The sequence below is a fragment of the Corvus kubaryi genome, unplaced genomic scaffold (genome assembly GCF_017639235.1).
Source record: "Corvus kubaryi isolate FWS band 111438036 unplaced genomic scaffold, C.kubaryi_AGA036_p1.0 37284, whole genome shotgun sequence".
Taxonomy (NCBI): domain Eukaryota; kingdom Metazoa; phylum Chordata; class Aves; order Passeriformes; family Corvidae; genus Corvus; species Corvus kubaryi.
Window position 1 is genome coordinate 3,772,070 of NW_024581088.1, and position 27,570 is coordinate 3,799,639.

At 42.7% G+C, this 27,570-nt stretch overlaps 1 protein-coding gene across 3 annotated transcripts; it reads left to right on the forward strand.

Annotated features, from left to right (window-relative positions):
• The first annotated feature begins 740 nt into the window (after nt 1-740).
• Nucleotides 741-27,152, forward strand: UBE2G1 (ubiquitin conjugating enzyme E2 G1). Of its 3 annotated transcripts, XR_006015672.1 has the most exons (7): nt 741-1,045; nt 15,769-15,871; nt 19,214-19,311; nt 20,374-20,552; nt 23,728-23,851; nt 25,815-25,850; nt 25,970-27,152. XR_006015672.1 is itself a non-coding variant. In XM_042025947.1 (6 exons), exons 1-5 carry the CDS (start codon nt 1,000-1,002, stop codon nt 23,812-23,814), a joined length of 513 nt encoding a protein of 170 aa, XP_041881881.1. In that variant the 5' UTR covers nt 742-999; the 3' UTR covers nt 23,815-23,851; nt 25,970-27,152. The 3 variants fall into 3 exon arrangements, 2 of the variants coding, with proteins under 2 accessions (XP_041881881.1, XP_041881883.1); XM_042025947.1 differs by lacking the exon at nt 25,815-25,850 and having other exon boundaries at nt 742-1,045; XM_042025949.1 differs by lacking the exons at nt 741-1,045; nt 25,815-25,850 and having other exon boundaries at nt 19,219-19,311.
• The last annotated feature ends 418 nt before the right edge of the window (nt 27,153-27,570 follow it).

The following is a 27,570-nucleotide window of genomic DNA, read 5'->3' on the forward strand; positions in this document are numbered from 1 at the left end:
TGGCAGCAGCCTGAGGGCCAGCAGAGCTCTGGGCACAGACACTGTTGTTACATACTGCCTGCATCCGACAGTCCTGTGCAGCCTGGTGATGAGGGCAGATGTGTCTCGGGGGCTGCTGTATCTCAGCAGAATCTCATTCCACCCCCTGCAATGGGCAGGGACTCCTTTCACTATCCCAGGTTGCTCCAAACCTTGTCCAACCCGGCCTCAAACACTTCCAGGAATGGGACAGCCACAGCTTCTCTGGGCAACCTGGGCCAGGGCATCACCACTTGAAGAAGAAAGCATTCCTTCCTAATAATGTCTTTCATGAGGGCCTTTGCAGATCACAGAATTGTTAGGTTTGAAAGGGCTCTCTGGAGATCGCCCGGTCTAACCCCTTGCCAAGGCAGAGTCACGTGGAGCAGGTGACACAAGAAGGTCCAGGTGAGGTCGGCATTTCTCCCTGGACAAGTCTGTCCCAGTGCTCTGCCACACTCACGTAAAGAAGTTCTTCCTCAAGTTGAGGTGGAACTTGTTGTGCTTTAGTTTATGGCCCTAAATGTCCTTCGTGAGGAGATTCCCCTCACGAAGCGCTCTCCCTTTCTCCCCGCTAACTCAGGCTTGACTCGGGAAGGGGAGGCAGCGACCTTCCCAACATGGCGGCCAAGCACGACTCCCTCCTCCCCGCCCCTCAGCCGCTCTCAAGATGGCGGCGCGGAAGGGCCGGCGGCCGGCCCGGGTGCGCCTGCGCGGGCCCGAGTGCGGTGAAATTCCTGGCGGGGGGAGCAGGAGGTGGCGGCGCTGAGGGCTCGGAGCAGGAGGCGGAGGGCGGCTCGGAGCCACGGCCGCGCTGCCCTGCCCGGGACCCTGCGTGCTGTGGCGGCCGGCGCCGAGCCAGACCCCCGGCGGGCGCGGAGCGGACGGGCTGAGGGACGCTCGCCGCCGCCTCTTGCAGCGCCAGGAGCCGCGCCGTCCCCGCCGCCGCTGGGACTCCCTCCCCGGGCAGAGCGGGGGAGAATGACGGAGCTCCAGTCCGCCTTGCTACTGCGGAGACAACTAGCAGGTACCTGGGCTGGCGGCGGAGGAAGGAAGGGAGGGCGGCGGGTGATCCGCCGCGGGGGAGCAGCGGCCGGGCGGCCTCGGAGGGGCTGCGGCCCGCAGCGGGGGAAGGAAGGGGCGCCGGCTCGGGGAGGGGGCGGGCGGGAGTGTGTGTGTGTGTGTGAGGGGGAAGGGGAGATTACGGCCCCCCCTCGCCGTGCTGTGCCCAGCCGGGAGCCGAGGGAACTAGGCCGAGCGGGGGAGGGGGAGCCCGGCCGGCGATTGCTGCCAGGGGAGCCGGGGGAGGGGAGCGGGGCCGGCACGGCGGGGGAGCGTCCCCTCGGCTGCCCCCGTCCCGCCGGGGGAGCGCGGGGTGGCACCAGCCGCGCTCGTCGGCCCCCACCCCCACCACCCCCCCGGTGCCAAGCCTGGAGGACGCCTCGTCCCCTCCCCTTGCGGCCCCGTCTCCCTGGGGCGGGGGGAGAACCGAGCCGGAGCTCGTCCCGCAGCGCGGGGGATGCGGGATGATGTTTGGGGGTGTTTGTGAGGCGCCGGAAAGAAGGGGAGGGAGGAGGATTGTTCCCCCACCTCCCGACGAGGCACTCCGGGCCCAGGCTGACTCCCCGCACTCGCACCCTTTCCCGCGGGGACCTGCGGTGCCCTCGTCCCGCCTCCCCTCGCCGGCTCCCCCTCACCTCCCGTGCCCGGGAGGGGGAGGCCGCTGCCCCCTTTGTTGTCAGGAGAAGCGCCGGGGGCTCCGCAGGCACCGGCAGGGGGGAGAGGACCGGGCAGCAGCGGGGGGCGGCGGGTGGGACCGCTGCGGGGGGATCCGCGGGGAGGGGCGGGGGGTCCGCCGGGGGCGAGAGGGCGGGACGGGCGCGGGGGAGGAGGAGTTGGGGACCGGGCTGGGGGACGGACAGGGCCGGGGTGCTGGGCCCGAGCCGGCGGCGGAGGGGAGCGGGGTGGCAGCGGGGTGTCAGCCGGGCTCGGTGTCGCCGCGCCCCCTCCCTTTGTCCCCGGGCGGGCGGGCGGCCGAGCTGGCCCGGCCCGGCCCCGCCGAGGGGACCCGCATGCGCGGGGCCGCACAATGCGGCTCCATGTGTGCGCTGCCACACTTAAAGGGAAACGAGCCGGCAGCGCTCCCTTCCTCCCTCCCCCACTCGCACATGTTCGCCGCATCCTCTGCCTCTTGGGCCGGGATACGGCGGTCCACTCGAGGAAGCGCACGGGTCCGCCCGGTACCTTATGAGAATCGGGTCGCCTTTTTCGCCCCTTACGTAAAAACTGCTTCGTACCCAGATAAGGAAATGTGTGCTAGGTGTACCTAAACTCGGGCAATTACAGCGCTGGCTGGAGTTGACCGACTAGCCATACAAAGGGACAGGGTCACTGAGTGGCACGGGAATTCCCGGAGGAAGATTTTGGCCCGAGACTTCAGTTAATGTCGTTGAAAGCCTAAAGGTGGAAAGCAGCATTGTTAGCAGTAAGGAGATGAGGTTGCATAACCGGGCATAGCAAGCTGGATGGTGTGTTTCTGCATCTCCAGCACTGTTTTCTGGGTTTGGCTGATGACCAGTTTGAGAAACTTCAATATCGTTAATTACTAGCAGAGAGTGTTTTACCCCTTTAAGGTGAAGCTCTTTAAAAACAAAACAAAAAACCTAGTACCGTGGCTAAAAATCTCATACTGTGGCCTTAGTCCTGAACATCAGCATGCACCTGTTAATGCCCTCCCTGGTAACTGCTGAAGTTATTAATGACACTCAGTGAGGTGTCTGCACGTTCAGATAAGCTCATACCGCCTCAGTATGAGCTTAACTGCAGGAGCTGCAGACTGGATGTGACGTGAAGCTTCTCTCTCCTATATATGATCCCTTAAGGGAAACAATAGTGTAGGATAGTTGCTCTCTCCCTTGATAAAAACAAGCATTTGGTAATCCAGAATAGTTGTTCAGCTGTCTGAAATTTCTCTTTTAATCTACTAGTTGTGCTCTGCAAAAGAAAGTTGAAAGTTTAGCTGAAGTCTCTTTTGATAGTAAGTATTCAGCTTTTGTGGTGTATTTTTTCTTTTTTTTTTTTCTTTTTTTTTTTTTTTGTCTTGTGAAGTCTTAAGATGTTGTGTAAGCACAGACTGGTTGGATATGTAAGTAGATTTGTAGACTTCTGTCTAGATCTAGGTGTTAACTTCTGTTTAACTTTCTTCTCACTCTTTTCTTAAGGTTTCTCATGTACTGGTAAAAACTGGTGAGCTTTTCCAGTTGCCCCTGTTACTGATTCAGCTGTACTGACTGCAGCCATTTGCTTGAACCATGCAGCTATTGTGGGGGGATGGTGTTTTAAGTAATATCAATACCTGTGGTATCCCTTTACATGTATTAAAAGAAATTGAAACGGTATTAAAAGTGACTTTGAGCATGCATGAAGTGTGGTGAGCATTGAAGAAGAGCCTTGAACTCTTCAAAAATCCTACGTGGAATAACTGACCTGAGAAAATTATCACATATGGAAGAAACTATTTTCTATGTGACATCTGAACTGAGCTGGCACTGGACTGACACTGGTTTTTCTGGTGTCAGGCTGCTTGAAGTCACAGTGCAGAGACTGAGGTTCATGATCTTCCTTCCCTACTGCTGACTTATCTTCTTCCAAGTCTCAGCTGCTCCAATGTGTCCCTTTGTTTATACCCATACTGGTTTTTTTCTACCTCAAACCAAGAGTCACCACTGGTATTTGCCCTGGTGGGACTGATACTCAGTCTCTCTGCTCCCATTGCCTATATCCAGTGTGGTGAATTATGGGGTTGTACCTGGTAGTTGGGTTTTGGAGGACAGTAAACAGTTGATATGAGTCATGTGATCTAAGCTAGTTTAAATTGCTTTAGATCATTCACTTGTGCTTCAGTAATGACAAGAGATCTGAAGTTGAAGCAAGACATCCAGAAATGGAGGGAGGTTGAAGCGAGAATCTGAAACCTGTATAATGGTGGAGCAGTTGAGGAATATAAAAAGTCTTTAATGGTAAGACCCTGGATATCTCTTTTTGATGCTGAGAAGAAAAAACAATGGCAGGAGGAGGGAGGAATGTTAAACAGTAGTTCTCAGAGTGGCTACCTGTTTGGTCCCCCATATGCTTTGGTTCTTAATTATGGGGAAAGAAGGTGTCTGACACAGAGCACTTTAATGAGCTGTTTTAATTCCTGAGTACTTTGTCAAAGTATAGGTCAGCCGATTAGGCTGCTGGTTGTCAGTGAGATGTAAAACAATGGGTCTTATCAAACAGAGCTAAACTTCAGAACACAACCTGAAGTAAGTTGCTCCAATAAGTGTATGAAGACAGGCTCCTATATTTTTTTTTTTCCTAAAGCAAGCTGGCTTGTAACTTGAGCAGGGAGCTGGTACCACAGCACCATGTACAGCATGCTTGTGTGCTTCAGTGGCATGTTCTGGATGCTGATAGTGCTCTGAGAGAAGGGACATTCAATGACAGTCACAAAATACAACTTCAAGTTAGATGTGGGTTGTTTTTTTTTAATCTCCCAAATTCTGTGTGGTTTCACAGTGCCTTTGCTAATGAAATATTGAGCTGGATCCCCAGGGACTTAGTGTAGTAGCTGTTTTTATATTGACATGTGCTTGCCCCCATTTAGGCACAAGAACAATTCAAGGTAGTAAGAACTTCAGGTAGTTTTTATGGGTTTTGTTTTGGTTTTTTTAAGTGATAAGGAAGTGGTGGGTTTGGATCTCTTAATACCAAAGCCATTTAAAAAGGGTAGTCTAACTAGAGCTGGAGGATCAGCAGTATCTATGGATATCTGTAAAACTAAATGCTGTTCCATCTCAAATCAACTTAATTGTAAGTTGTAGCAGCTTCTGGAAATATCTTAAAATTCAAACATATTTGTTCTTACTTTTTTTTTTTTTCTTAAGGAGAGGGGCACTTTGTGGGTTGGTAACAATGTGAAATAGAAGCCATGACCTGTCCATTTCTTCCAGGCAAGGTGCAGGAAAAACTAAAAGAAAAAAAAGTGCCTCTGAACTTAAAAAAAAAAAAAGTCTTCAGCAAGTACGTAGATTGGTGTAGCACTGGGTTAGCAGAGTTCACCCCCCAGGGGAGCTGGTGGAGGATAAACTGTTCTTTTTACAGCCCCAAACTTTATGTTCTTTAAAAGGAGATGGAGACAACAGGGTGTAAAACTTCTCTTCCAGTCTCCAGAGCTGTCAAGCCCAAAGGTTTTACAGACTGAAGTATTTCTCTGAATACTTTTATTTCATCTTTCTGCCAAATTCTTGCTGACACAGAGACTTTAGAGTAGGCAGACATGTCTAGTTCAACCAGCAAAATCACATAGGGAGGATGCAGTTAAATCAGTAGCGCACAGTGGAACTAGAAGTGCGAGTTCTCTTTAACATAAACATGGAGCATTGGAAATGGGAATAACCATGCCTTTGTTGGCTGATGTTGTGCTAGGTTGTAAATAATCTCCAATTTAGGATACAGAAAAAGTCACACTAATGCTTTTCTTAAACATGAGAAACATGGCATTATTTCAGTTTAAAGTGGATGCAGCTTCTATTTCAAAGCAGAAATGTCTAATTAAAAATTAACAAGTTGGAAAACTGTATTAAATACTTAATGTTACAGTAGAACAATTTTTACTTTCTTCTGTGGAAGAATCTTGCCATGTAATGTTGAGCTAGTTGAATTTTTGGCAATTAGATAGGACTTACTTTTCTAAAAAATCTGTTTGAATAGTAAATGGAGACGGAATTGTGGAGTGAAGATAGCTTAATACATCAAAGCTGAGATGTGTATTTCTGGGGTGGCTGGTGTATAAGAAACCTTTGTTTACAGTTGAGCACTGGCTTACAGTAAGTTTGTCTGTAAGATATTTGAGTGGCACTGATGTAAAGTATTAATTTGGTACTAGATTGCGTGTTACCTCCATTGTGAAGGTCTGTTCATATGGACAGTAATATTCTGTATTATCCCCAACAATTAAGACTCCAAGGTTCTGCAGATGTCAAACTTAGCATTTGAAGTGCTTCTGAAATTAAAAGCAGCCTTGCATATTTTTTTTAGAAGATTCTTTCATGTTTTTAGATAACCATCAATTTTTTGGTCTGATGCTTTTTGGGGTACTTAGGTACAGCATGTGTGTAGCACTCGCCTTAATCCCCTGGCAGTGTAGGGCCCTGTTTCAGCAAATGAGATAATCCCGTTTCTTGTGAGGTTGTGCTGACAGAAATTATCAAAGCACCCTTGCTCAAGATGGCTTTATAGACAATATCATTGCTAAAACGCAGATCTTGCTCAGACTCCAGTCACTACAACAGCACAAGCAGCCTGAATTTCTGTTGCACTGTAAGTAACATGATAAATGTGACTAATGGCAAACTTTGCCTGCTACGTGTTAGTTTTCCAAATGCTTCTCTTGCAGAAATTATCTGAACTTTGCATCTTCAAAGAAAAGAATATTTATAACAGCAGCCACCAGCAAAATTTCAGGGGTGCTGGCAGTTTTGGAAAGTGAGGTTTAGCTAAACCTCAGAATGGAAGGGCTTGATGACTCAACCAGTTGCTTGAACAGGATGAAGCAATAAGCTGCTTCATAAACTTACTATAGCTGCCTCATCAAGGAGTCACTGCCTTGGCTCTGCCTAGGTCAGCTTACTGATCTTTCAGGGAAAGAACCAAACTTACCATGAACTCTGAGTTCTTTTCCTTCTCTGCTTGCCCCAAACAAGGCATTGTAAGTTACACCAAAGTAAGGGCATATCAGGATCTGGCAGTAGAGTGATTTATTCCTGTTTTGTTGGAGAATAGTGCAATGGGAGAATGTTGCTGGAGATCCTCTGAGAGGAGCACAATTAATACCATTTGAGAAAATATTTTCATCGGAAGAATTCCTGCTTTGTTGATAAGAGCTTCATTTGGAGATGTTAAATCATGCAAAACCAACTAAGATGTCTTGCCTTGTGTGATTGATACTGATTCCAATCCAGTATTGGGGTTACTTGCTCCAGAATTGCTAACTAAGGATTTGTTGATTTGCTATATATGTGGTTTTTTTGTTTAAGATAAACTGATGTAGAGTGAATGGTCTTCAGGTGAAACCATGTGTAATTAGAACTGATTCTGCTTTGACTTTTCTTTATGCTATTGAGGTTTCTTTTAATGCAGGGCAGACTTGGAACAATACCTGCATATTCAACTAACATAGGATTACTTGGTCCCTTCTGTGGTTGGTACAAGTTGGTTTTTAGTTCCCTCAAAGCCCTATGTTAAACATTTTGGAAATAAATGACCTTTGTAGATGAAACCTGTTTGCCTTAAATAGGCATTCTGCTAAATTCTCTTCCTGTAGTGTGTTTAATCAACCTCTGTTTTGATCTAAAATACACCAAACAGTTTGTTCCCAGCATAGAGATGGGGTTCTAATGAAGTGGAACTGAACTGAAAGATGGCTGCTGTTCTGAAATCAAGAACTAACCAAATACTAAAATGAGTGTGCAGACTTGGGTGCCTGGAAAAAGGAGAGCAGGTGGCTTCCGTGAGGAAGAGGACATGTGACTCCTGAAACTCTCCTGTCCACTTTTTGTTCCAGTGCATGGGAATGGAATCAGGGCAACATTTCACATGCAGGCCTTTGCTCTCACCAAGCTGTGCCTGCTCTGTGCTTCAGTTTTCAGTGGTGTGTGGATATCTGTCAGTGTCTGGTCTTGGTGAGATCTTTCACTTACGGCCTCTAGCAGGCTTGAGCTTTAGGCCACCGTGCAAGTGTAAATGTTCATATTTACTTTTCTTTCCTACTCTCAAGTTCAAGGTGTGTCAGCTGGAGCAGAGATCAGATATCCAGACCTTGTAAGAACACTAAGTATAGCAATCTAATTGAAATAGGGTTCCATAAAAATTACTTTCCTGGACAGAAATGTTAGCAGGTTTTGCCCAGGTTTAGAATAATAGTAAAGACTTTTGGTAGAAATCCTCCGTCAAGGTTTTCACATACAGTCTCTGTGTGGATTGTTAAGGGAAACCTATTTCTGTGCTGTCATCACACACCTCATAGGTCGAGCTGGCTGTTTTTTTAGCTGGCTGGCATTTGGTGCTGATCCAGAAGATGGTGCTGTCAAGAGTCATTTAAAGGAATGTCTTAAAACAATTCTGAATAACAATGTGGCTCAAGTTAGGGTATGCAAACCTGTTATTCATATTATAAGCAGGAGAGAAAACAAGCTGAAAAATTGTCCTTGACTTGCACAAGAACTTACGCGTATGACAAGGAAAGCTACTGATGAACTCCTCAGATGTTAACGTCTCCGTGTGGCATAGGCATGCCATAAAGACTTTTCAGTGGATTTCTAATGGTGTTCTGTTCTTGTCTGTGAACCATATACATCGTAGAATCCTTGGCTCTGTGCAGCAGTGCTGTTTCATGACTAACGTCTATATGACTGCTCAGAAGATACTTGGATGGAATTTTTTTTCTTAGCTTTAGTCTGTTGGTAATTTGCAAATAACTTGCAAGAAGTTAATGAACTTCTCCTGTCCATGAAAAACTCAGCTACATTAATGGTGCCTAGAATGGCACAATTTGGTCTTCCCGAATTCCAGCAGTTGCATGCAGTAAGCATCTGAAACTCCTTTGTAGGTGAGAGAAATAAGTGTGTGTAGAGTGTGATTCATCTGACCTGTTTTCAACAACTGCTTTGGGATAATTATGGTGTCTCCGAAACTACTTAGCCTGATAAGATGTCTTGAATGCTGCTGAGCGTGACCATCTCAAGTACAGACAGATGCAGATGGCCATTGAATGCTTGTCTAACTCTTAAGAGTGGAAACAGGCATCAAACATGGAGGACAAAGCGGAGGTGGCATTTCTGTTACACTGAGTGTGAGAGATGAATGTGGCCCTGTGCTGCAGTTGACTCGATGGGCAAAGCACTGAATATTCCCTGGTGACATAATTGCTTCCTTTTACATGTGGGTTTCAGAATCAGGGTTCTTCCAATTCTTTTTACTGTCCTTGTTTTTCCCTTCCTCGTAACACTTCCTCTCAAAATTCAGAACTTACTGGGGATGATTTTGTTGTGGTCTTTTAGCCGACCTTATTCAACCTCCATTTTAACCTGGGTGGTATAACGGTGCTGGATTCTGGTCTGATGGGATACACAGCATGCTTCTAGCAGTCTAGTCAAAGAAGGCTCTTCAGGAAACATTTTATCTTGATTTCTACCAAAATCACGTGACTGATAGTGATTTGAACATATATTCTTGAATTTACTGCTGAGAACCTTAATTCTGGAAGCATAACTTTCAAAACTTCAGACAATACTATGACATTTAAAGGTTTTCATCAGATGAGTATGTTTTGTATTTCCAGTGATTTGGACAGGAAAGTAATTTGAACACCATGTTTGTTTTCAAAGAAAATATTTGTGGGCTTAGTAGGCACAATGTGGTCTACAGTAACTTAAGTTACTGAGTTTAGATATTTGCTTAATGGCAAATGCGTTGAGGGAGGGGGAAACAGACCTTCCTTCTGTAGTGTGGGATGTTGGGAAAGGACTGGTTTGAGTTTGTGTACACAGAAGGGTCCATGTATGAAGAGTGCTGCAGAAAGGAAATGCCTCAAAATAGGTTGTGACTGTTCTTGCCTGTCTTTAGGACTCTCAGGTGAAACGGTGCGCAGGAACAGACTGTGGGCTGGGTAAACTGGGTTGCTGGTAATCTGTGCTCTAGTTGAGACTGTCTAAGAGCTGGTTTTGAGACCCATGAGAGAGAAATCTAAAGGAGCATTGACAATGTCTACTGGTGCCCACCTCCATGGGTTTAAGGGATTACAGGGAACTCCTTAAGAACCAAGTCAGTACCAAAGACCTGCAAGCTCCTGGTTGGTGTGTTAAGACTCAGTTTTCCACTAAATAACTAACCTGAACTTCCAATTGTCTGTCTCCAGGTATGCCGTGACTCCTATGACTGTGGAGCTACAGAATATACAGAATCAAGAAACTCAATTTTTAGCTTAATTCTAGAATAAAGTGACACCTTACTCATAAAAGAGTTCCAATCTCTATTTACTCAAGTTTCTCTGGTACCTTAATCCTCATACCTGTAGTGTCAGTTCTAGGAACTTTGGGCTAGTGCTGCTCTCTACTTGTTTGCAAAGCTGAACTGTGGCCATGGCTAGGAATTTGACTGGGAATAAAACCAAAAATCAAACAAGAAACCTCCAGCCTTGTCCTCTGTCCTTTCAAAATCTGCTTCACTGTGCAAATCTATGGAAGACTTCACATGTATAGCTGAAGAGATGGCAACTGAAGCAGTATGCGAAGGTGTGCAGCACTGCACTGAGATGCAACTTGCCTGTTAATGCTAGTTGTGCAAGCTTTCTTACATATTTTCTGAACTCAGAGAATTTGATTTGCAGAAGTCTGAAATGCTTCCCTTATAAAGAGGGAGTGATTTGTGGAGCACTGGAAATTAGTTAGTTGCCAGGCTAAAGTCAAATCTAAAGCTGCTACTGAAATGGTTGGTAGAATCTCTGCTTAAGACAGGTTTGTCTTTACCACTTTAGTCTCCCTTCAAAATAATTTCAATGTCCTTCAGAGACTTAATCTGTTCTGTCTTAAATGTTGTCTATTTGTTACTCCCACAGTGGCTATCAGGAGCGTGTGCATATTTTGTGCTACGTTTTGTCTGAACTTCTTGGATGAGCTTGTGAGCAAGACAGAACATGATGAAAGCAGATAGTATGGAGAGCTTGGGAAATACATCTCCACATAGAGATCATGTTACTTTGTCATAATCTCAGCCTGAGTTCTCTAAAAGGCGAGATTCTACAGCAGGGTCTATGGGCAACCAATTTTTGGAAATTGTAACTGGCCTTAGTGAAGTAATAGGACTATACAGAAGTCACAGGGTGGGGTACAGAAAGAAGAGTCTAAAATGAGGATTTTCGGTGTGAACAGCTGTTAGAATCTCCTGAACTAGTTCTGAGCCTCACAAAAAGCAACGAAGACAACATGAGCTTAAGGTGCAGCAGATATAAAATGCTGATATGGCCTGCTTGCTCTGAGAGCTGTGTAAGCCAGCTAGATGGTTTATCCAGAAGCCTTAGCTGGGACTTGGGCTCCCTAGTCTCTGTTTTTGTGCTGTACTCTATCCACTGGCTGCACAAAACTCCAACACTGTGTAACTTACAAAAAAGGCTGCTGTTAAAAAATACTGGAGTTCATATTTTTGAAAGCTTTGTACTGTAATGGAGCTTTAAATACTCAGAGTTCATATGCAGTGGCTGGCTGAGTGAGACGTCAGGCTGAAAAGTTTGGATGCCGTAAATAGCTGTTCCATGGAACTATGGGGCTCATTCTGCTTAGTCATTTTTGTTGATGCTGTTTTGCTTTGGGATTGGTGAAGTCTCTTGGCTTATATAAAGGCAGTTTCAGTGAGTGTGGGAACATCGGTAGCTTGATGTAAACTAAACACTGAAACTGGAAGTGCAGCCTATGGTACTGTGTTGGCTCAAGTTTAAGGCAGTGGTAATTTAGTTCTGTTTTAGTAAGAGCTAAAGGGACAGACAGTGTGGCAGAGCATGTGAAAAGGGAGACATGGGGCTTTAAAGTCTTTTCTTGATTTAAACAACTCCACTGGATTATGGGCCTTTAGTCTTCCTCACCTCCCAAATCAGGTATTGGATTTAATCCCAGGTTCAGGACTGGGATTAAAGGAACTGAATGTCTAATTTATAAGCAGACACTGGATTCCGTTCCAAGTATGTTGCTGCCTGGCAGCTGTCCAGGTGTGTGCTGCTTTGGCTGTCAGCTGCTGCTTGGTTTGCAAAGGGCTCTGCCTGAAACTGCTTCTAGACTGAGTGTAAGAATGTTTCGGGGTTTTTTTTTTTCTTTTACTGGGTAGAAAAATGCCTATTATATTAAATAATCAGAAATGCAAAAAATGTTGTCAAAAATACTAAACCACAGATTGTAATATATAGTAGTTGCAAGTAAGTGGCATTTAGTTAGGCATGGACATGATGGAAATATATTAATGTACTCATTTATGTTTAAAAAGTACAGCATATCTTTAGCTGAACAAGAAATCTGAAAGTAAAGCTGTTGGAAAAATAATGTGGAAGGATCCAGTTCTTTGTAGGTGTCTGGCTCCTCTGCTTTTCCAGGACCTGTAGGGCAGTTCTTCATCAGGGCTTTGTAGAGGACCTGCACTAAGAGTTTGTTCCCCTCTCCCTACCTGGAGAAGGGAACTGAATCCTTTGCTTTATCCACATGTTTGTCTAGGGAAGCTCCTGTTCAGGCTGCAAGCAGTTCAGTGCTGTGGTTGGTGGGGACTGACAGGCGCAGGGAGCAGGTGTCCCCTGCTCTGGGTGCAGTGTCAGTGTCGCTTGGTCGCTGGGCAGTGACACCAGCCTGGCACCAGCCCTGTGCCACTGAGCCCTGTGTTTGTGTGTATTCCTTTTGTGCCCTGCCTGCATCGCTATTCCTCTGGGATTCTGGTGCATGGATTTCGGTGCATGGATTTCACTACTGTGTGAGGCTCAACTGTGAAGAGAGAGGCAAGAGACAGGTGGTATTACCAGTTAACTTTTCTGATGCACAGCACTGACTATATCCAGGGAAAAAAACAAAGCCAAACAAACCTTGGGCCTCTGCGTTGTCAAGTTTTAATGAGTAGCAGCTATTGGCTATCCATGGTAGAGCAGCCAAGGATGATGCTTTTCATATCTCAGTGCAGAACTTTCCTGAGACTTCCTTTTTTGTCTGCCTACCAGCCATGTTGTTTAGTTTAGCATAAATAATCTGGATGGAAAAGCTCATTTTTAAGTTGTTGGTAATTCTGCATACCTCTTGTGGAGAAGGTGTATGAGCTTATGTTCACTGTTTTTCCTCAGAGTATTTCTGCAATCAGCAGCTGTTTCAGCTGTGCTTCAATATTGCTGTCATGGAAGGAAAATAACCTTTTCACAAGCAGACACTGATGCCACCTCTTCTAAAAGAAGTAGTGTGTGCATTGCGTTTATAGGCAACGTCCACTAAGCAAACTGTTTAAACTGAAAATTTTTGTTAATGATTTATCCCTTTCATACAGTTTACAGATGTTCTACTTTAAAGGAGTTGGCATCCAGGACTCTTACTCCTTCTCTCAAATTCTCTTGCAATATAGTGGTACATGGTCCTAGGTGTGAGTCGGAGTGTAAGCGCTGTCTTTCTTTGGGAATAAATACACGAAAAATGTTTTGAACTACTTGGGGATAAAGTTGTTTGATACTGAGACAGATGTAGAAAGAAATTGAAACGGCACACATTAAGAAATAGAGAACAAAATGTGTATATTGGCTTCGGAAATAGTGTGGCGTATTTAAATAGAGAGAAACATTCTGAATTTTTTCAATCTTAAGTTCTGGCAGTCTTTAAAGTCTTATCAGTGAGCAGTGATAACTTGCAAACAATAAAGAAGCTAAATGTGAGCAGTTTGAGTTACAGCAGTTCACACAAAATTCACACAAATCCTTTTTTCTCAGCGGAAATGCAGAAATGATGGGACTTGTGTTTCACAGGCTTAAATTTATGTTGGAAAGTCTTAGGTGAGATACTCGAACCTAGTGTTTGCATTCTGACTTCTGTAGTTACTATGGTGGATATTCTGTATTACAGTACCGATAATATCCGAAAGGGTGGTGTAAGTGTCCTGAGCAGAGATGGCTTTTTTCATAAGCAATAGGCAATTTTTAAAATGAAATCCTGTGTGAAAAAGCAGGTTATATTCAACTACTGATGTGGTGGAACCTTTAATAGACCATGCTGAAGAAATTTTTGTATTAAGGAGGTAAGGGACTGGTGAAGCGCTCTCTTAATGTGAGATGCTCACCAAGCTATCTGTCCTTTCAGCTAAAATTAAATAGTTACTCTGGCTTGTGCAACTGTTTCCACTAAGTTTCATAGATGCCAGAGTCTGAAAACTGATTTGCTTGGAGGAGGCATGGCCATGCTGTAGCTTTTGGGTTTGAAGTTGGCATCTTGGTTAGAGAGCCTGTGACATTGCCTTTTTTTTTCCAGGCGTTGTCTGGAAAAAAAGTGGTTGGGCTCAATACCCAAATCTTTGTCCTGCACCTTTGGGACTGGGTGGCTGACCTCACCTCCTGATTACACCCCTCTGAGTAGCTCCTAGGAAAACCCCTTCCAATATATGTTCCTTGGGATTTTAGATTGTGTCATCTTTGTGGATAAGTTTGACTAAATTAGCAATGACCAAAGCTGATATTCCTGCTATCTCCCTCTTCAGGACCTTGATCTTTCATGTGAACTGAGGGCTTTGTTTTCCCCATGTGGAGTTGGACTCCTCTGTGTAGGGTTTGAATTGATTCTTCTTGCCTTTTTCAACCACACTTTAAATAGTTCAGAACTTAACTAGCCACCAGTGATTGCAAGCTTATGGGCAAATCAGTTTGAACTTACTGGCAGCTTTTTCTCCAGAAAGATACAAGGTTCTCACTTGAAGTTCCGCTGCATGTACCTGAGGGCATTATAAGGCCCTCTGAACTTAAGTCTGTGTAATGCTGAGAAAACAACACAAAGTACAGCTTTTGGGTTTAAAAAATGGGAATATATCGACAAACTGTGCTGTGGAACAGAACAATGAGAGCTGCATGGTGTCCGACAGGTTGTAAAATAAGTATGGGGTTTTTTTTCCCCAATAACTACCATTCTTAATTTAATCTGGAAATTACTGACCAATTGAAAGAATAACTTTTTTCCCCCCCTTCCCATATTCTAAGTACCCAAGATCTATCAGGATTTTGTCTGTACTGTTGGAAATGCTGGATGAAGAATTTGAATTTGGCATAAATATGGCATTTAATGTAATTTCTGACCTTAAGCTGTCAGTTAACAGATGTTCTTACCTTCCTACTCTCACCACTGGATTATAGGCAAAACTCATTTGAAGTGTTTAATTCCAAACCTTACAGGTCTTTTTCATGGAGCAGGCTGAAAACAGAAGTTCAGTGGAGTCTAGACCTAGCTGTGACTTGTGTGTAGCTATTTCCAGAGAAGCCTCTACCTGGCAGTAACTGTATGAAGTAGCCTATACACTTAGAATGCTGTATTGCTTATCACTGAAGGAAAAAACTGTGAAGTAAAAGGAAGAAATAAAAACACACAACCCCATACCGGAACAGCATAGCAGCTTACCTTCTATGTTTTCTTCTACTAGTTCAAAGTATAGTAAATCATTATCTCCATAATTTAGTGGCACAGGTCTCAAATGCTTTCAGATTGTGGAAAAAAAAAAATCATTTAAATGAAGTAGAATGTTACTTTAAAATAAAAACATTGTGTGACTTTGGTCTGCTGTTAACATTTTCTAGAGTTAAAGGCAGACTCTAGTTTAAAATGACTCATTGGGGTTCTTGGAAAGCTTTTTTATTATTAGAAAGCCTGTTTCCTGACTTGAACACTCATTGGTATCTAGTTTAGGAGACCATGTCCCATAGTTGTGTGCTGTTCTGGCCCTTCTGGTCATGGTGTACTCAGAGTTTTAGGGTCAGACATGGTCCCAGCACTGGCAGAAGTGTTTGCAGTGGGGGAGCTGAGGGTACTCACCCAGGCCATAAGTCCATAAGCAAGCACTAAATGTCACGGGGTTTTTTGGTCATGTATGGACACACGAGCGAAACCAGCAAGTGTGTATTATAAACACTTAAAGTTACTCTTAATTTTTTTTTTCCCTTCACAGAGCTCAACAAAAATCCAGTGGAAGGCTTTTCAGCGGGCTTAATAGATGACAATGATCTTTATCGATGGGAAGTCCTTATTATTGGTCCTCCAGATACACTATAGTAAGTACTGATACTTATACAGAAACTTAAGTGAACTCGGATTTACTAGTTCTAGTTTGCTCCTAGTGAACAGAAGCTAACCAAAACCTTTGTGCTAAATTAGGTAGTGCTCTTCTGTTGCTAGCAGAATATGTGTAAATAGCTGGATTTGCTATGTAGAAGTTCTAAACTGCTTTGCTCCCCTGGGAAAAGGCAACACTGATCTCTTTGTACTTGTATGGAAAAGAAAGAGAATAGGTACTTAGAGGCGGCTTCTGTTTTCTTTCACATGTAAGTAAGGTAGATAAAATCCACTATTTGCTGTTGCTGCTGGGAGGCTGTAGTTTAGCTGATAGTGCTGTGCTAAACCATTACAACTTCATGTTTGTGATGGTAGGAAAATACTCAACTCAAGTGGGATGTAGGGATGTAGTTGGAGGAAGCCGAAGCAGTCCATAGAATTAGCTTCAAATCCTGTCAGTTTGAGATGGGGGAACTTCCAAGTGTCACCTGGAGTACTTTGGGGTGATCATCTACTCCAGTTTCTGGGAAAAGGTTCTATGCTCAGGAGAGGTCAGTTTGAAGTGTACTCCTGAAGATGAACTCTGTTATCTTCTTTAAGATGTTGCAGTAGCAAATTACTGATACAAAAAGCCTGGTGACATTTACTTGAGGTCAGTTTTGGTTGCAGCACGAAGTTGTGTATGTCTGTCGGCAGACTTTGAATAAGTACTTAAACCCAGCAATCAAATTGCTTGGCTTTTCCTCAAGCTCACTACACTGTGGTTCTCATGTTTTGCATGAGATGTTTCCTCCAGCTTCTCTTGATCTTTTCTGAACAGTCTTGTGGTTCTGTTATATTCTCATGGCTATTTTATAAATACTGTCAGTAAAGAAATGCTGCCTCTAATTGTTCATCATCTTAGGTGTTAAAAGTTGCAGTAGTGGTTTTTTTGCTCCACTTTTATAGGGTCCTGTACCAGTTTGGCCAAGTTTAGAAATATATCCTCTGAGAGAAGGCAGGTTATAACCACCCCTCCCCCACCAGGTTCGGGGAAAAAAACCTTTTTCATCGAAGGAAAGTGAAAGAGATAAAAACTATTTATTTAACAAAGACATGGGAAAAGGATAATACTGCTAAATAATAAAATCTCTCACTGTGGAGAAAAACCTGGGAAAGTGTTAGAGTCCTCCCTTTGGTCTTCCTCCTCCTTGGAACTGGGACTTGGCCCAGGGCCAGGCCCTCTGTGCTCAGTGGAAAGTCCTCCTGATGTGTTCTGATATTGAAGCAGTCCAGCAGAAAAAGGAAAAAAAATCTGAAATTCCAGAGAAAAAAAACAAAAGTTCAACTCTCCATCTCTCTCTGGAGAAAAAGAAGCTGAAAAACTGGCCGAAAGCTGGCTGGAAAACAAAACTGCTTCCTCTCACTCCTGCCGCTGCTGTTAGAAGCCAGAGGAGTCTGTGTCTCTGTGTCCTCGAAACATGAAAACAAAGCTGCAAAACTGCTTTGAAGAAGTTTTGCTCAGTTTCTCCTTCCCCCCTCTCAGGCTCAGTTTAAAGGCATAGAAAGGCATATATATGGGCAGTGATATGGGATGCAACATAAAGTCACCTCAAGACAGGTCCCAAGCTTTTTTTGAGGCTTTTTAGATAAGAAACTCTCTTCTGTTCCAGTCCCCAGTTGCTGTTTTTTCAGGGTAGTATTACACTGAATCCTTCTTCCCTGGGCTGTTTGATAAGGATGGTCTTGCATAATAGTTTAAGTTAGCCAACTGTCAAGCTTCAGTCTCATTCCTGGTCCCACTTCATTTATTCTGAGTTTACTTGAAAATACTTTAGACATGGTGCATTAGTCTACTGAGAGAAACCCTTTTATCAAGAATATTGCTAAAAATGGCATTGATCTCCCTTAATTGACAGCTGTATTTCATTAACTGATTTCTAATGTATATCCAGTTTAAAAGTTTTATTTATATGCAGTTGATATGGGGCAACCAGGGATGCCCTGCAGTCTAGTAGCTTTAGGATCTGCTTCTTTAAAAAGGGAAAGAAGGACTTTCTCAGTTACAAAGAAAGGGTTTGACCAGTTTGGGGCTCTCAACAAATCAACAAATGCAGTCTATCTCTCCTTTGTTGACATTATGGGTGTTAAAATTCTGGACTTCTTACTTTCCTGGGATGAAGGATTCTTTGGAAACTGCCTGCCTTTTCTAAAACTTGTGAAAAATGAGTGCCGTGGGCTCAGATCCCCTCAGCTGCTTCAAAGAGCCAAGTTACTTAAATGCAGTGCTTTTTGAGGTTGGTTTTTTGTTTGTTTGTTTGGGGGGGTTTTTTGAGACAGTTGCTGTAACTGCACACCTTTGGTTAGTGGTGGTAAAACATGTTATTTTCTCAGTAGCTGGTGCACTTCAGAGATTCCTACTCCTTTACAAATACAGGAAAAATATTGCACTGAGCAGTTTTCTACAGCAATTCTTTTGTCCGAGTGGCTGCTGAGGAGTAGCTTGCCACACTGTGCAACTCCTGCCATCTTCTTTGGAGGTTTATGTTCCTCTTTTTGTTCTGCCTTTGCAATTCCAAATTTTGTTACAACCTTCAGTTAGAGGAAATGACAGTAGCAGGACAAATGTTGTATTATTGACATTAGCAAAGTATTCCATCTGTAAACCTTTCCATCTAATACAGGCCTTCACATTTTTCAAAAGGGACTATTCCTGGCTTATAACTCCACATAAAACCTGGATGTCTCTTGTTTATTGTTGTTTTCCAGTTGAGTGGGTAACTAATGTAGAACACCTCACTGTCATGCCTGAGTCCCTTTAACTTAGTGTTGAAAAGGTAGCATTGGAAGTCTTTTTACATTTAATGCTGTAGACACAGGCAGAGCTTTCTGCAGTTTTTCCCTGGGGCTCACTGCTGCAGACTGAGACCACAAAATTAGGTCTGAGGTCTCTAACAGAGGAAAATGGGTGTCTTCTGGGCTGGACATGAGAAAGGCAGTTATTGGCAATACCTTTTTTTTTCCTGTTAATAAATTTACTGGGAGGGAAAAAATGTAAGTTGTGATTCCAGATGGGAAATTCCTTGGCAGTTTTTTGATGATTTTTTTTTTTCCCTGTGGTTTTTCCCCTCTGGAATATCATCCTAGTTCTAAAAAAAATCATGTTGGAGAACTGGCAGTATCTTGTGAAAGGATCTTCTCAGTGTAGAAATGCTTTACATTGCATATGGAAGTGTTGGTACTGTTAATTACCAACATGATGTTGTGTGAGGTGTAAACTTAGAGGTTTTGATACATCAATAAGTTCTGATCTTCAGCTTAAGCTTACAAGAAACTCTACTAAGATATTTTTGATTCCCCAGTGAAGGTGGTGTTTTCAAGGCTCATCTTACTTTTCCAAAAGACTACCCACTGAGGCCGCCAAAAATGAAATTCATCACAGAAATCTGGCATCCGAATGGTAAGAAATGTCAAAGTTTCAATTTCTTTTTGCAGTTCAGAACTAAAATGCAGGGAAGACAAATAGATACGTTTCTGTTCATGTTAGAAATATGAAACCCTGCTTTTACTTTGCCATCCTCACTTAATAGAGAACTAATAACAATGGCAGAGTTTTTAATAGTGCTGCTCTGAGAGCATAAAATACTCTTATTTTCAGAAGCTAGTCAGAGTAGGTTCTTGCATTCTTGGTAATTGTTAAAGGATTTTTTCTTCATTTGTTTTCCTAAGTGCAAAATTCTAGTCTGAGGAGAAACTTGAGTTCTATAGCTGCCTTTTGTTATACCTTCAAATATTTCGTCTTGCTGTTACTGACTTGGCAGTTCAGTATAGAAGGCCCAAGGTTGTCCTCATCTAGTGAAGCATGAAAAGAAATCTTTCAGTTCCTCCAAAGGAGACTTCTCCTAATGTCTCATTTACTTACAGGCTGTTGGAGATTAGATGGGAAGATAAAATAAAATGGAAGGTGGTTTTACTGGGAAAGAGAAATGCTCTTCAGCTTCAGAAACTGTAGATGTTGAAAGGTGGGAGGAGACAGTGCTCCCATCAAAAGGACAGGGAATATTTTAATGCTGTGTCAGTTTCAGCTCTGGAAATATCAGAGTACTTGTCAGGCTCTTTCTAATTCCAGCAGTTTAAATTATATTTCAGTATGTTCCAGTAATATCCAGCTGCTGCTGTTGCTGTGGAAAAAACTCACTCTCTAGTTTGCTGAACTTAACAGAAAAAACTGTAGTGGAAGCCTGTCTAAATAAATAGTCTTGAGAGTTGCAGCATGATGCTAGACTGAGTCCTTCCTCCCCATGTACCCTCTCTGTCAGGAGTTCAGGCACATTCAGACTTCCACCAAGCCCTGTTTATTACAGTTTAAGTTCTGCAATAGTTAATTACTTTCCTTCTTTATAAAGTGTTTTCACTAACGTGTTTCAGACTAGCTGGAATGAAGATGAACAGTTCCATGACTGTCCTGAAGAAATGCCAGCATGTTGTTCATTACTGAAATATGCCTTGTTCTATTTTGTAGTTGACAAGAACGGCGATGTCTGCATTTCAATTCTTCATGAGCCTGGAGAAGACAAATATGGCTATGAAAAACCTGAGGAACGCTGGCTTCCCATTCACACAGTGGAAACTATAATGATTAGTGTTATTTCTATGCTGGCAGATCCCAATGGTGATTCTCCCGCTAATGTTGATGCAGCGGTAAGACTTTCCTTGGTCTGCCAATTGTCTTCAATGTAGAAACCTTGCCATGGAGTTCTGTTTCTAGTTTAGCAGACAGTAACTTTGGGAAGAACCTTTGCTATCACAGGCTAAAACTACCTTTTTATTGGGAAAAGCAGTGATGATGTCAGACAGAACTACTAATTACCCTTGGGAACTTTTTTTTTTCACCTCTCTAGAACAGTCTTCTTGTCCCATGGATTAGAGCAGTAGGTTTGACTGTGTAGGTCTGTGCTCTGAGAAGGTGCTCAAAGCCTTCACTGGGCATCTGGCCTTCAACTCAGCAGGAAGGGTTGTCCCAGACTAGTCTGAGTGGCTGAGGAGTGAGGAAGAATGGTCTGATTTATAGTCAAAGACCAGGGTGAATCTGCAGGCATAAGTGAGATGCAAGCGTTTGCAGCACAGTGTTCTGGAGCATGGCCTGTGCTGTGTGCATGTGTGAACACAGCTATCAGCTCTCTTGAAGAGCTGTGTTTAGAGCAGACTAACAGTTAAGCTGAGTACTGTTTGTGGTGGGGAGAGGAAAGAAGTCTCAGTTCTGGAAGGGCGTAGGGGAACAGACTCTAGGCCCCACTCATCTGACGTACACTAACGTGCTGTTGAATTGCACACGGACATTGTTGTCCTCTCACAGAAGGCATGTTCTAGCTCTTTTAACTGTGGGAGTGAGGCAAAAGGAGATGGGAATTGTGAGATGCAGAGTTTTGTAAAGGAATATTAACCTGCTCTGTTAGCCGAGCTATGCCTTCCCAAAGCGGGTGAAGTTTAGTAGTTTCCTGGAGCCTTTGATTTACTATGTTGTGAGTATTTTCAAAGGCGGTTGAGTTCTGCTGAAAAATCATCATGGGAACAGACTCATGTGGAACAAATTTAATGGAAAAAAGACAGAAAACAAGTAAAGTTGTAGTGAACAATTTCCTCATTCAACCTTTTTAAGTGTTGGACCTCCCCTTTTTTGTGTCATTTTACTGGTGGAAACAGACACCCAGGAAACATGGACATTTCCTGCTGGCAAACCTGAGAGCACCGAGAGGAGCAAGTAATTAATGAAATGCTAAAAGTGCAATTAGAATTCCTCAGTTCACAAACTCATGTATGTTGAATGTAGTTGGCCTAACCCTGGAGAAAGCACATGCTTTTAGCTGTGCTTGTCACCTTCCTGACATCAGACTTTTTGTATTTTGCCCCACTCTGACACCTACTTCAGGAGTGGGTTTTTTATTTTTTTCCTTAGGAAAGTTAGACACAAAATGAATTTGCCTTAGGGTAAAGGTCAAAAATGAAAACAGCTTTTTCTAGCCCAGCATGAAAGAACAAGAAAATCCAAATTTGCCTGTGAAGATAGTAGTGAGTCATCACTTTGGATGCTAGAGACTATATTTCTGACTGTGGCATGACATGTTTCAAGGAACTTTTAAAGTGCTGCTTGAGCAGTTGGCTTCTCCTGTTGGATCAGAGACCTCTTCATATTAGCAAAAACATACTGATCAGGGTAATGAAGAATCAGCTCCTGTGTTTACTATAGCAATAAAATTTGGCAGTAACTATGAGATACTTTGTCTGCTGTCATTAATTTCTGCTTTTAAGTGAGTAGTGAATAAGGTGTTACAGGCAGTTCACAGAATTATAGGAGCAGGGGATAGCTTTCTGGAAAAATGAACTATGCATGTTGGAGTACTGTCTCTTGGAGCGGGAGAAAAATGAGAATCAGGAACCTGAACATACATTTTGAAAAAGCGAATAGAACAGTTCATGACCTAAAATTACATATTTGGAGATTCAGCTGTCAAATAGGAAACTTTGCTTGCTACTGAAATCTGAACAATTCATAGAACTGCAAATATAAAGAGTAGAAACCAAAACTAAGACTCTGAAGCTCCGAGGGCACAAATTCAATGTTTTTCTTGGCCTTAAGCCATCTTGTGTAAGCTGTCCTGTGTCCCAATCCAAGGAACCAAATGTTTGCTGCATGAATTGCTGAAAAAGAACAAATTAATTAGTAGCCTTATTTGTGCTTTCATAGGAGACTTAAGACATGCTGGGCTCTCCAGTGTGCTGATTGTTGAAGTGATCTTGGAGGCGATGAATGTTAGGGTATGCCATTTTTCACTCAAGTGTACTACAACCTTCACTCCAAGTGGGGGTGAAAAGGTGTTGTATGCTAGATTGCATCAGATAAAACAATGTGGGGGTTTTTAACCCCTTCCCTCACCCCTGCAGTAAGAATATATTGCTTATATCAGAAACTAAGAACTTCAGAACTTCATGAAATGAGGGGTTCTTTGTATTTTCCCCACCACTTCTGACTGGAAGGTAGTACCCAGCATGTCAGTTAACACGATGCTCCTGTGCTTTCATCTGAGCTCATTGTGAGCATGGCACAAAACAACCTGGCTGCACTTTTTCATGTAGGTTTTTGTGATACCTTGATGTGTGCATCTCTGGGTTCAGACTACTCTCTTACCTATCTTCCTGCTTATCTTTTTCTTTGCTCTTCATCTCTGCAGTTCTGAAATCAGATCCCTGTCACAGATACCAGCCCTGTAGATGAGCTGAGTATTCTCCTAAGGTCTTTCTCACAGAGCCAATATATCTTATAGCCATATCTAACTAGGAAGTGTTTGCTTTTGAAGGACACTGCTGTCCCTCTTCTGGATACTGTGACTTCTGTAGTTCTGTCCTGGAGTGTCCTGGCTAGATTGAAGGGAACTAAAACTGTCCTAAAAAAAAAAAAAATAGAGTAACTACTGGCTCCACAGTACCTGTGTACCTTTTTCACCGCTGCAGTTAAAGACATTAACACATAACAGCTTGTGGTCTACAGGTTGAGCTTGCTGCTACTTTGCAGGCTGAAGCAAATAGATTTTAGCACAGTGTGAAATACTGGTAAGCCACCAGGCTAGTCTTGGAGTATGCCTAAAATCCAGGGGGAAAATTACATCCTCACTGTCTTGTGAGCAGCGGGCACAGAAACCCAGAGCAAACTTTCAAAAGTCCTGAATATCTCAGATTTTCAGTGAGTATCTCAATGATTGTAAGCAAATATAGGTGTTGACTAGATGGCTAATGTCTGAAAACATAAACACCAAGAGTCTTCCTAGAGCTTGTACACTGTTGCAGGACTGACATCTGAAAGCTGTCTATTCAATTACAGAAAGAATGGAGAGAAGACAGAAATGGAGAATTTAAAAGAAAAGTTGCCCGCTGTGTAAGAAAAAGCCAAGAAACTGCTTTTGAGTGACACTTATTCAGCAGCTAGTAGCTTCACTTTTTTCAGGGTAAGTATCCTTCTCAAGATAAGTCAGTTACCTGAGTTGAGGATTTCCTGCTTAAGTGTTGCTGAACTATTTTTTTTTGCGCCCCTCAAAAGCAAAAGAAACACGCAAACCTTTCTTCTCAGCTGCATGATCTCAGTGGAGCTCTTTGGCTGTATATAGTACTAAAGACTAAAATAATTTAAGTGCACTAGACAGCCCGTTCTGCCAAAATTGGGGAACTTCTCTTGTATTCTTGCATTTTATGCTGTTCAGAAGTTGAACTTCTCTTTATCAGAATTCATCCTGCTTTATTAATGGCACTTAAAGGTTACTTGGAGCTCTGATAGAAGGGGGTGATAATTCTTTGAGATTCATTATTTTGAAGAACACTTGCTAGAATCTTAAAAGCATCTTAAAAGTCTTGTTATCTCAGGAGTTGCAGATTATCTTGCAGATGTTGGTGGCATGTTGCACTTAGGTATTAAATGAGACTTCAGTGAGGTTGTCAGGAACCACTGAGAAGGGTTTGCTTCAGGTATCTATGGGAGTTTTCATAGAAAGTCTCCTGGCACAGCAGAAAGCATCAAGTTAAGATATTACCTGTCAATAATATCAAGAAAGGTGGTGTTCTCTTCAGCAGCCCAAAAAACATTTTTAGTGAGGAAGGCTTGGGAATAACGTCATAAAAACAGCTGTGTTCTGCTTGGAAACTGAACTGTGGCATATCTGAGAGCTTGGACAAGTTTTGACCTGAGAGTAGCTGACGTGATATTTGCGTTTTATGCCACCTTGTTAAAGAGCTTCTGACTCAAGATACTTAACTCTAATTTACACAATCCCATCTCAGTTTTAATGGGACCTTTTTTTTTTTTTTTTTTTTTAATAGCCTCTCATAGAAAGCTCTGTATTAAAGCAGGGCTCTTAAATCCCTGGCCTTTGGTCACTTTATCTTGGGTATGCCAAGGGAAAACTTCGTCCATGAGCTAATAATTTCCTGCTCTTGCTTTTCAAAGCAAAACAGAGCTTCATGTTGAAGCTGCCTTTTCTTAATAGTTGGTTTGGCAAATAAACTGCTCTGATCCATTTGGCTAGAAAACTCCAAATCCATATTTACTGGTTATCTACAGCATACATAATTCACAGGGACAGAAATATGGCACTGTATGTAGTTCAGAGGGGTTGTGCTGACTGAACCAGAGCAGCATACTACATTCTTCTGCTAGGTAGTTTTTTTTCATCACAGTTGTACAGGAGAGAGTTCCTTTCTTACCCTTTTGTTAGCACTGGGGGGGTTGGGGGAAGGCTCCATCTGTGACAAATTCGTTCTGCAGTCTCTCTTTGCAGAAATGCTTTGATTGAAAGGAACTTTTTCCAGTACAGATTAAGCATGAAAAATGCTTAATATTGATCAAAAGACTAAGCAAAGGAACAGAAGGTCTTGTACAACTGCCTATAACTGGAGTGCAAGAATTGTTAATGCAGCTGACTCTTTTTTTCCTGTCTTGGAGAAAGGGAGTAACTGTGAGTAACACTCCAGAGTATCCTTAACTAACCTCAGCTCTGTTGCCATGTTGAACTTAGCTATAGTGAAACAATGCTCTTGACAAATATTTTAAGTAATTGGCTGTGTTGCTTTTTTGGAAGGCGAAAGCTTTTCTAAGTCCTGGTGACTCCTCCCAAGTGAGCGATGGGCAGGGAATTGGATGAGAAGGGGCCACAGCTGGTTTCAAACCAGCCCAGTGTGATTGGGGGCTGTGGTGTCAGTGCTTGCTGAGCACTGCTGTGCCATTTGTACCTACCATTCACAGTAAGTAATGCACAGACTTTTCAGTGATAAATCTGCAGTGTTTAGCCCTATGTGTGAATAATCAAAGCTTTACACACTATGCACTCCACAAGCAACATGAGTAATAGGAGCCAGAAAGTCTGATAATTGAGCTTGGATACACATGCGGTGTGCTGAACTAACTCCAGTCTTTCTCAGGTGATGAGTTTGGATTTATCCATCTTCTGTCCAGAGGTATGTGAAGTTCTTGAACAAGTAATAGTTATTTCTTAAGCTTCAAAAAGTAATTAACATATTGAAAATAATTGAGGGTGAGGAGGGGTTTTATTTTAATACCTGTGATTTCTTTGCAGGTCTCCAATTGAGAAACATGGCACTGTTTTTTTTCCTGCACTCTACCCACCTATTGCTGGACTTCTGTTGTTACAAGTTGGCAAACACTGGCTGGAACTGGGCTGCAATAAAACATGCCAGTTATCAATGCTGACAAGAGCCTAACAAGTGCCAACACAAGATGATTACGCATTTTGAAATCTAATGAACTGCTTTAACCTTCAGGAAGAATTGTAAAGATGTGTACATAGCACAACATGATCCGGATAATATATATACTGTTCATGTACATCCACAAATACACATTGTACCAAATAATGCTGTCTGTAGTTAGGGATAGAATTGTGTAAATTCTAAAGATTTTAGCAGGTTTTTTCTCTCCCTATTCATTGTTTCCTGAGTTAAAAAAAAACAACAACAACTTGTGAAGCATGTCAAAACCAATTAGGATACTAAGTTGGTTTTTTGGTTTTGGTTTTTTTTCCTCCCAGTTTAAATTTCCTTTGACCCACTGAGGCTTAATTAAAATTTCTTGCTTATTAAAGTTTAGTATCTCTTTTTTTGGTTTTTGGAAATGTGCTCCCTTTTATTTCCCCCATCAAAACTTAAAATTTTCCTAATTAAACCCTGAAAGGATTTGCTATCAATTACTTGTGTCTTCTTTTATGATGACCTTTGTAGTCTCAAAGGTGCTTTTTTTCCCCTCCCACCCCTTTTTTAAACCCAATTACTCATCCTTCTTGAATTGGGTATAGCAATAAAACTGGCCATGGAGCACCCCTGAGCAGCCTGATGGATTTTTAACTTCCAAGGACTTGAGTGCTTTCACTTGGAAGTTTGGTTGACTTAAGTTAGTCCAAGATAGGAATGAGCTGCTTCTTATGGGTGAAATTTTTGGTTTGCCTTTTTCATTGCCTGTTTGTGGGGTGGGGTGTGTGTGGGGGAGGCTTGTTTTTTCTCAAGGTTGAGTTCAAGCATGCACATCTGTAGGCTTTCAAATGACTAACTTCTGGGTTTGGTATCAAAAATAGTTTCTCTCCTTTACTCTCTTCTGTGGCCCTTCATCTGCTTTGCCTTCTACTTCAGAGTTTTCCTCACCTAATGTACAAAGAAAATTGCGATGTATATTTTCATGTAATTTGATTTTTGGAATTCTGTCACCTTCTGTAGTGAGTTCTTCCAAAATACAATTTTTTCCAATAATAATGTGTCAAACTGGGTCTCTTGAGTATCACAATAGGAAGGGTACCTATAGTTGGAGCACAACTTTACCTGAACATCATCAACTATACAACACCAGCAAACACTTGAGGAATTGGACATGCTTTGCTTCATCTTGAATAATGAAAGAGCAAACACAACACACAACTTTTCTCCTTATTGTAACCATCTTTGGCCCTCTAGTGAGCAAATACAAGTCTCAGAGTATCTGCTTGCAAGAGGTATCAAGTCTTTGACCAAAGAAACTTTATAGAAGAACTTGAAACTACTTGACTCTTTTCATAGCACAGCATAACCCACTAATAAATCAAAAGTTCCAGTGTCAAAGAGTCTGCTTTTAAGAAGCCTTCAGTCCTGAGTTGCTGGCTGGACTTCATTTCATGTTGCTGTGCAACATGGA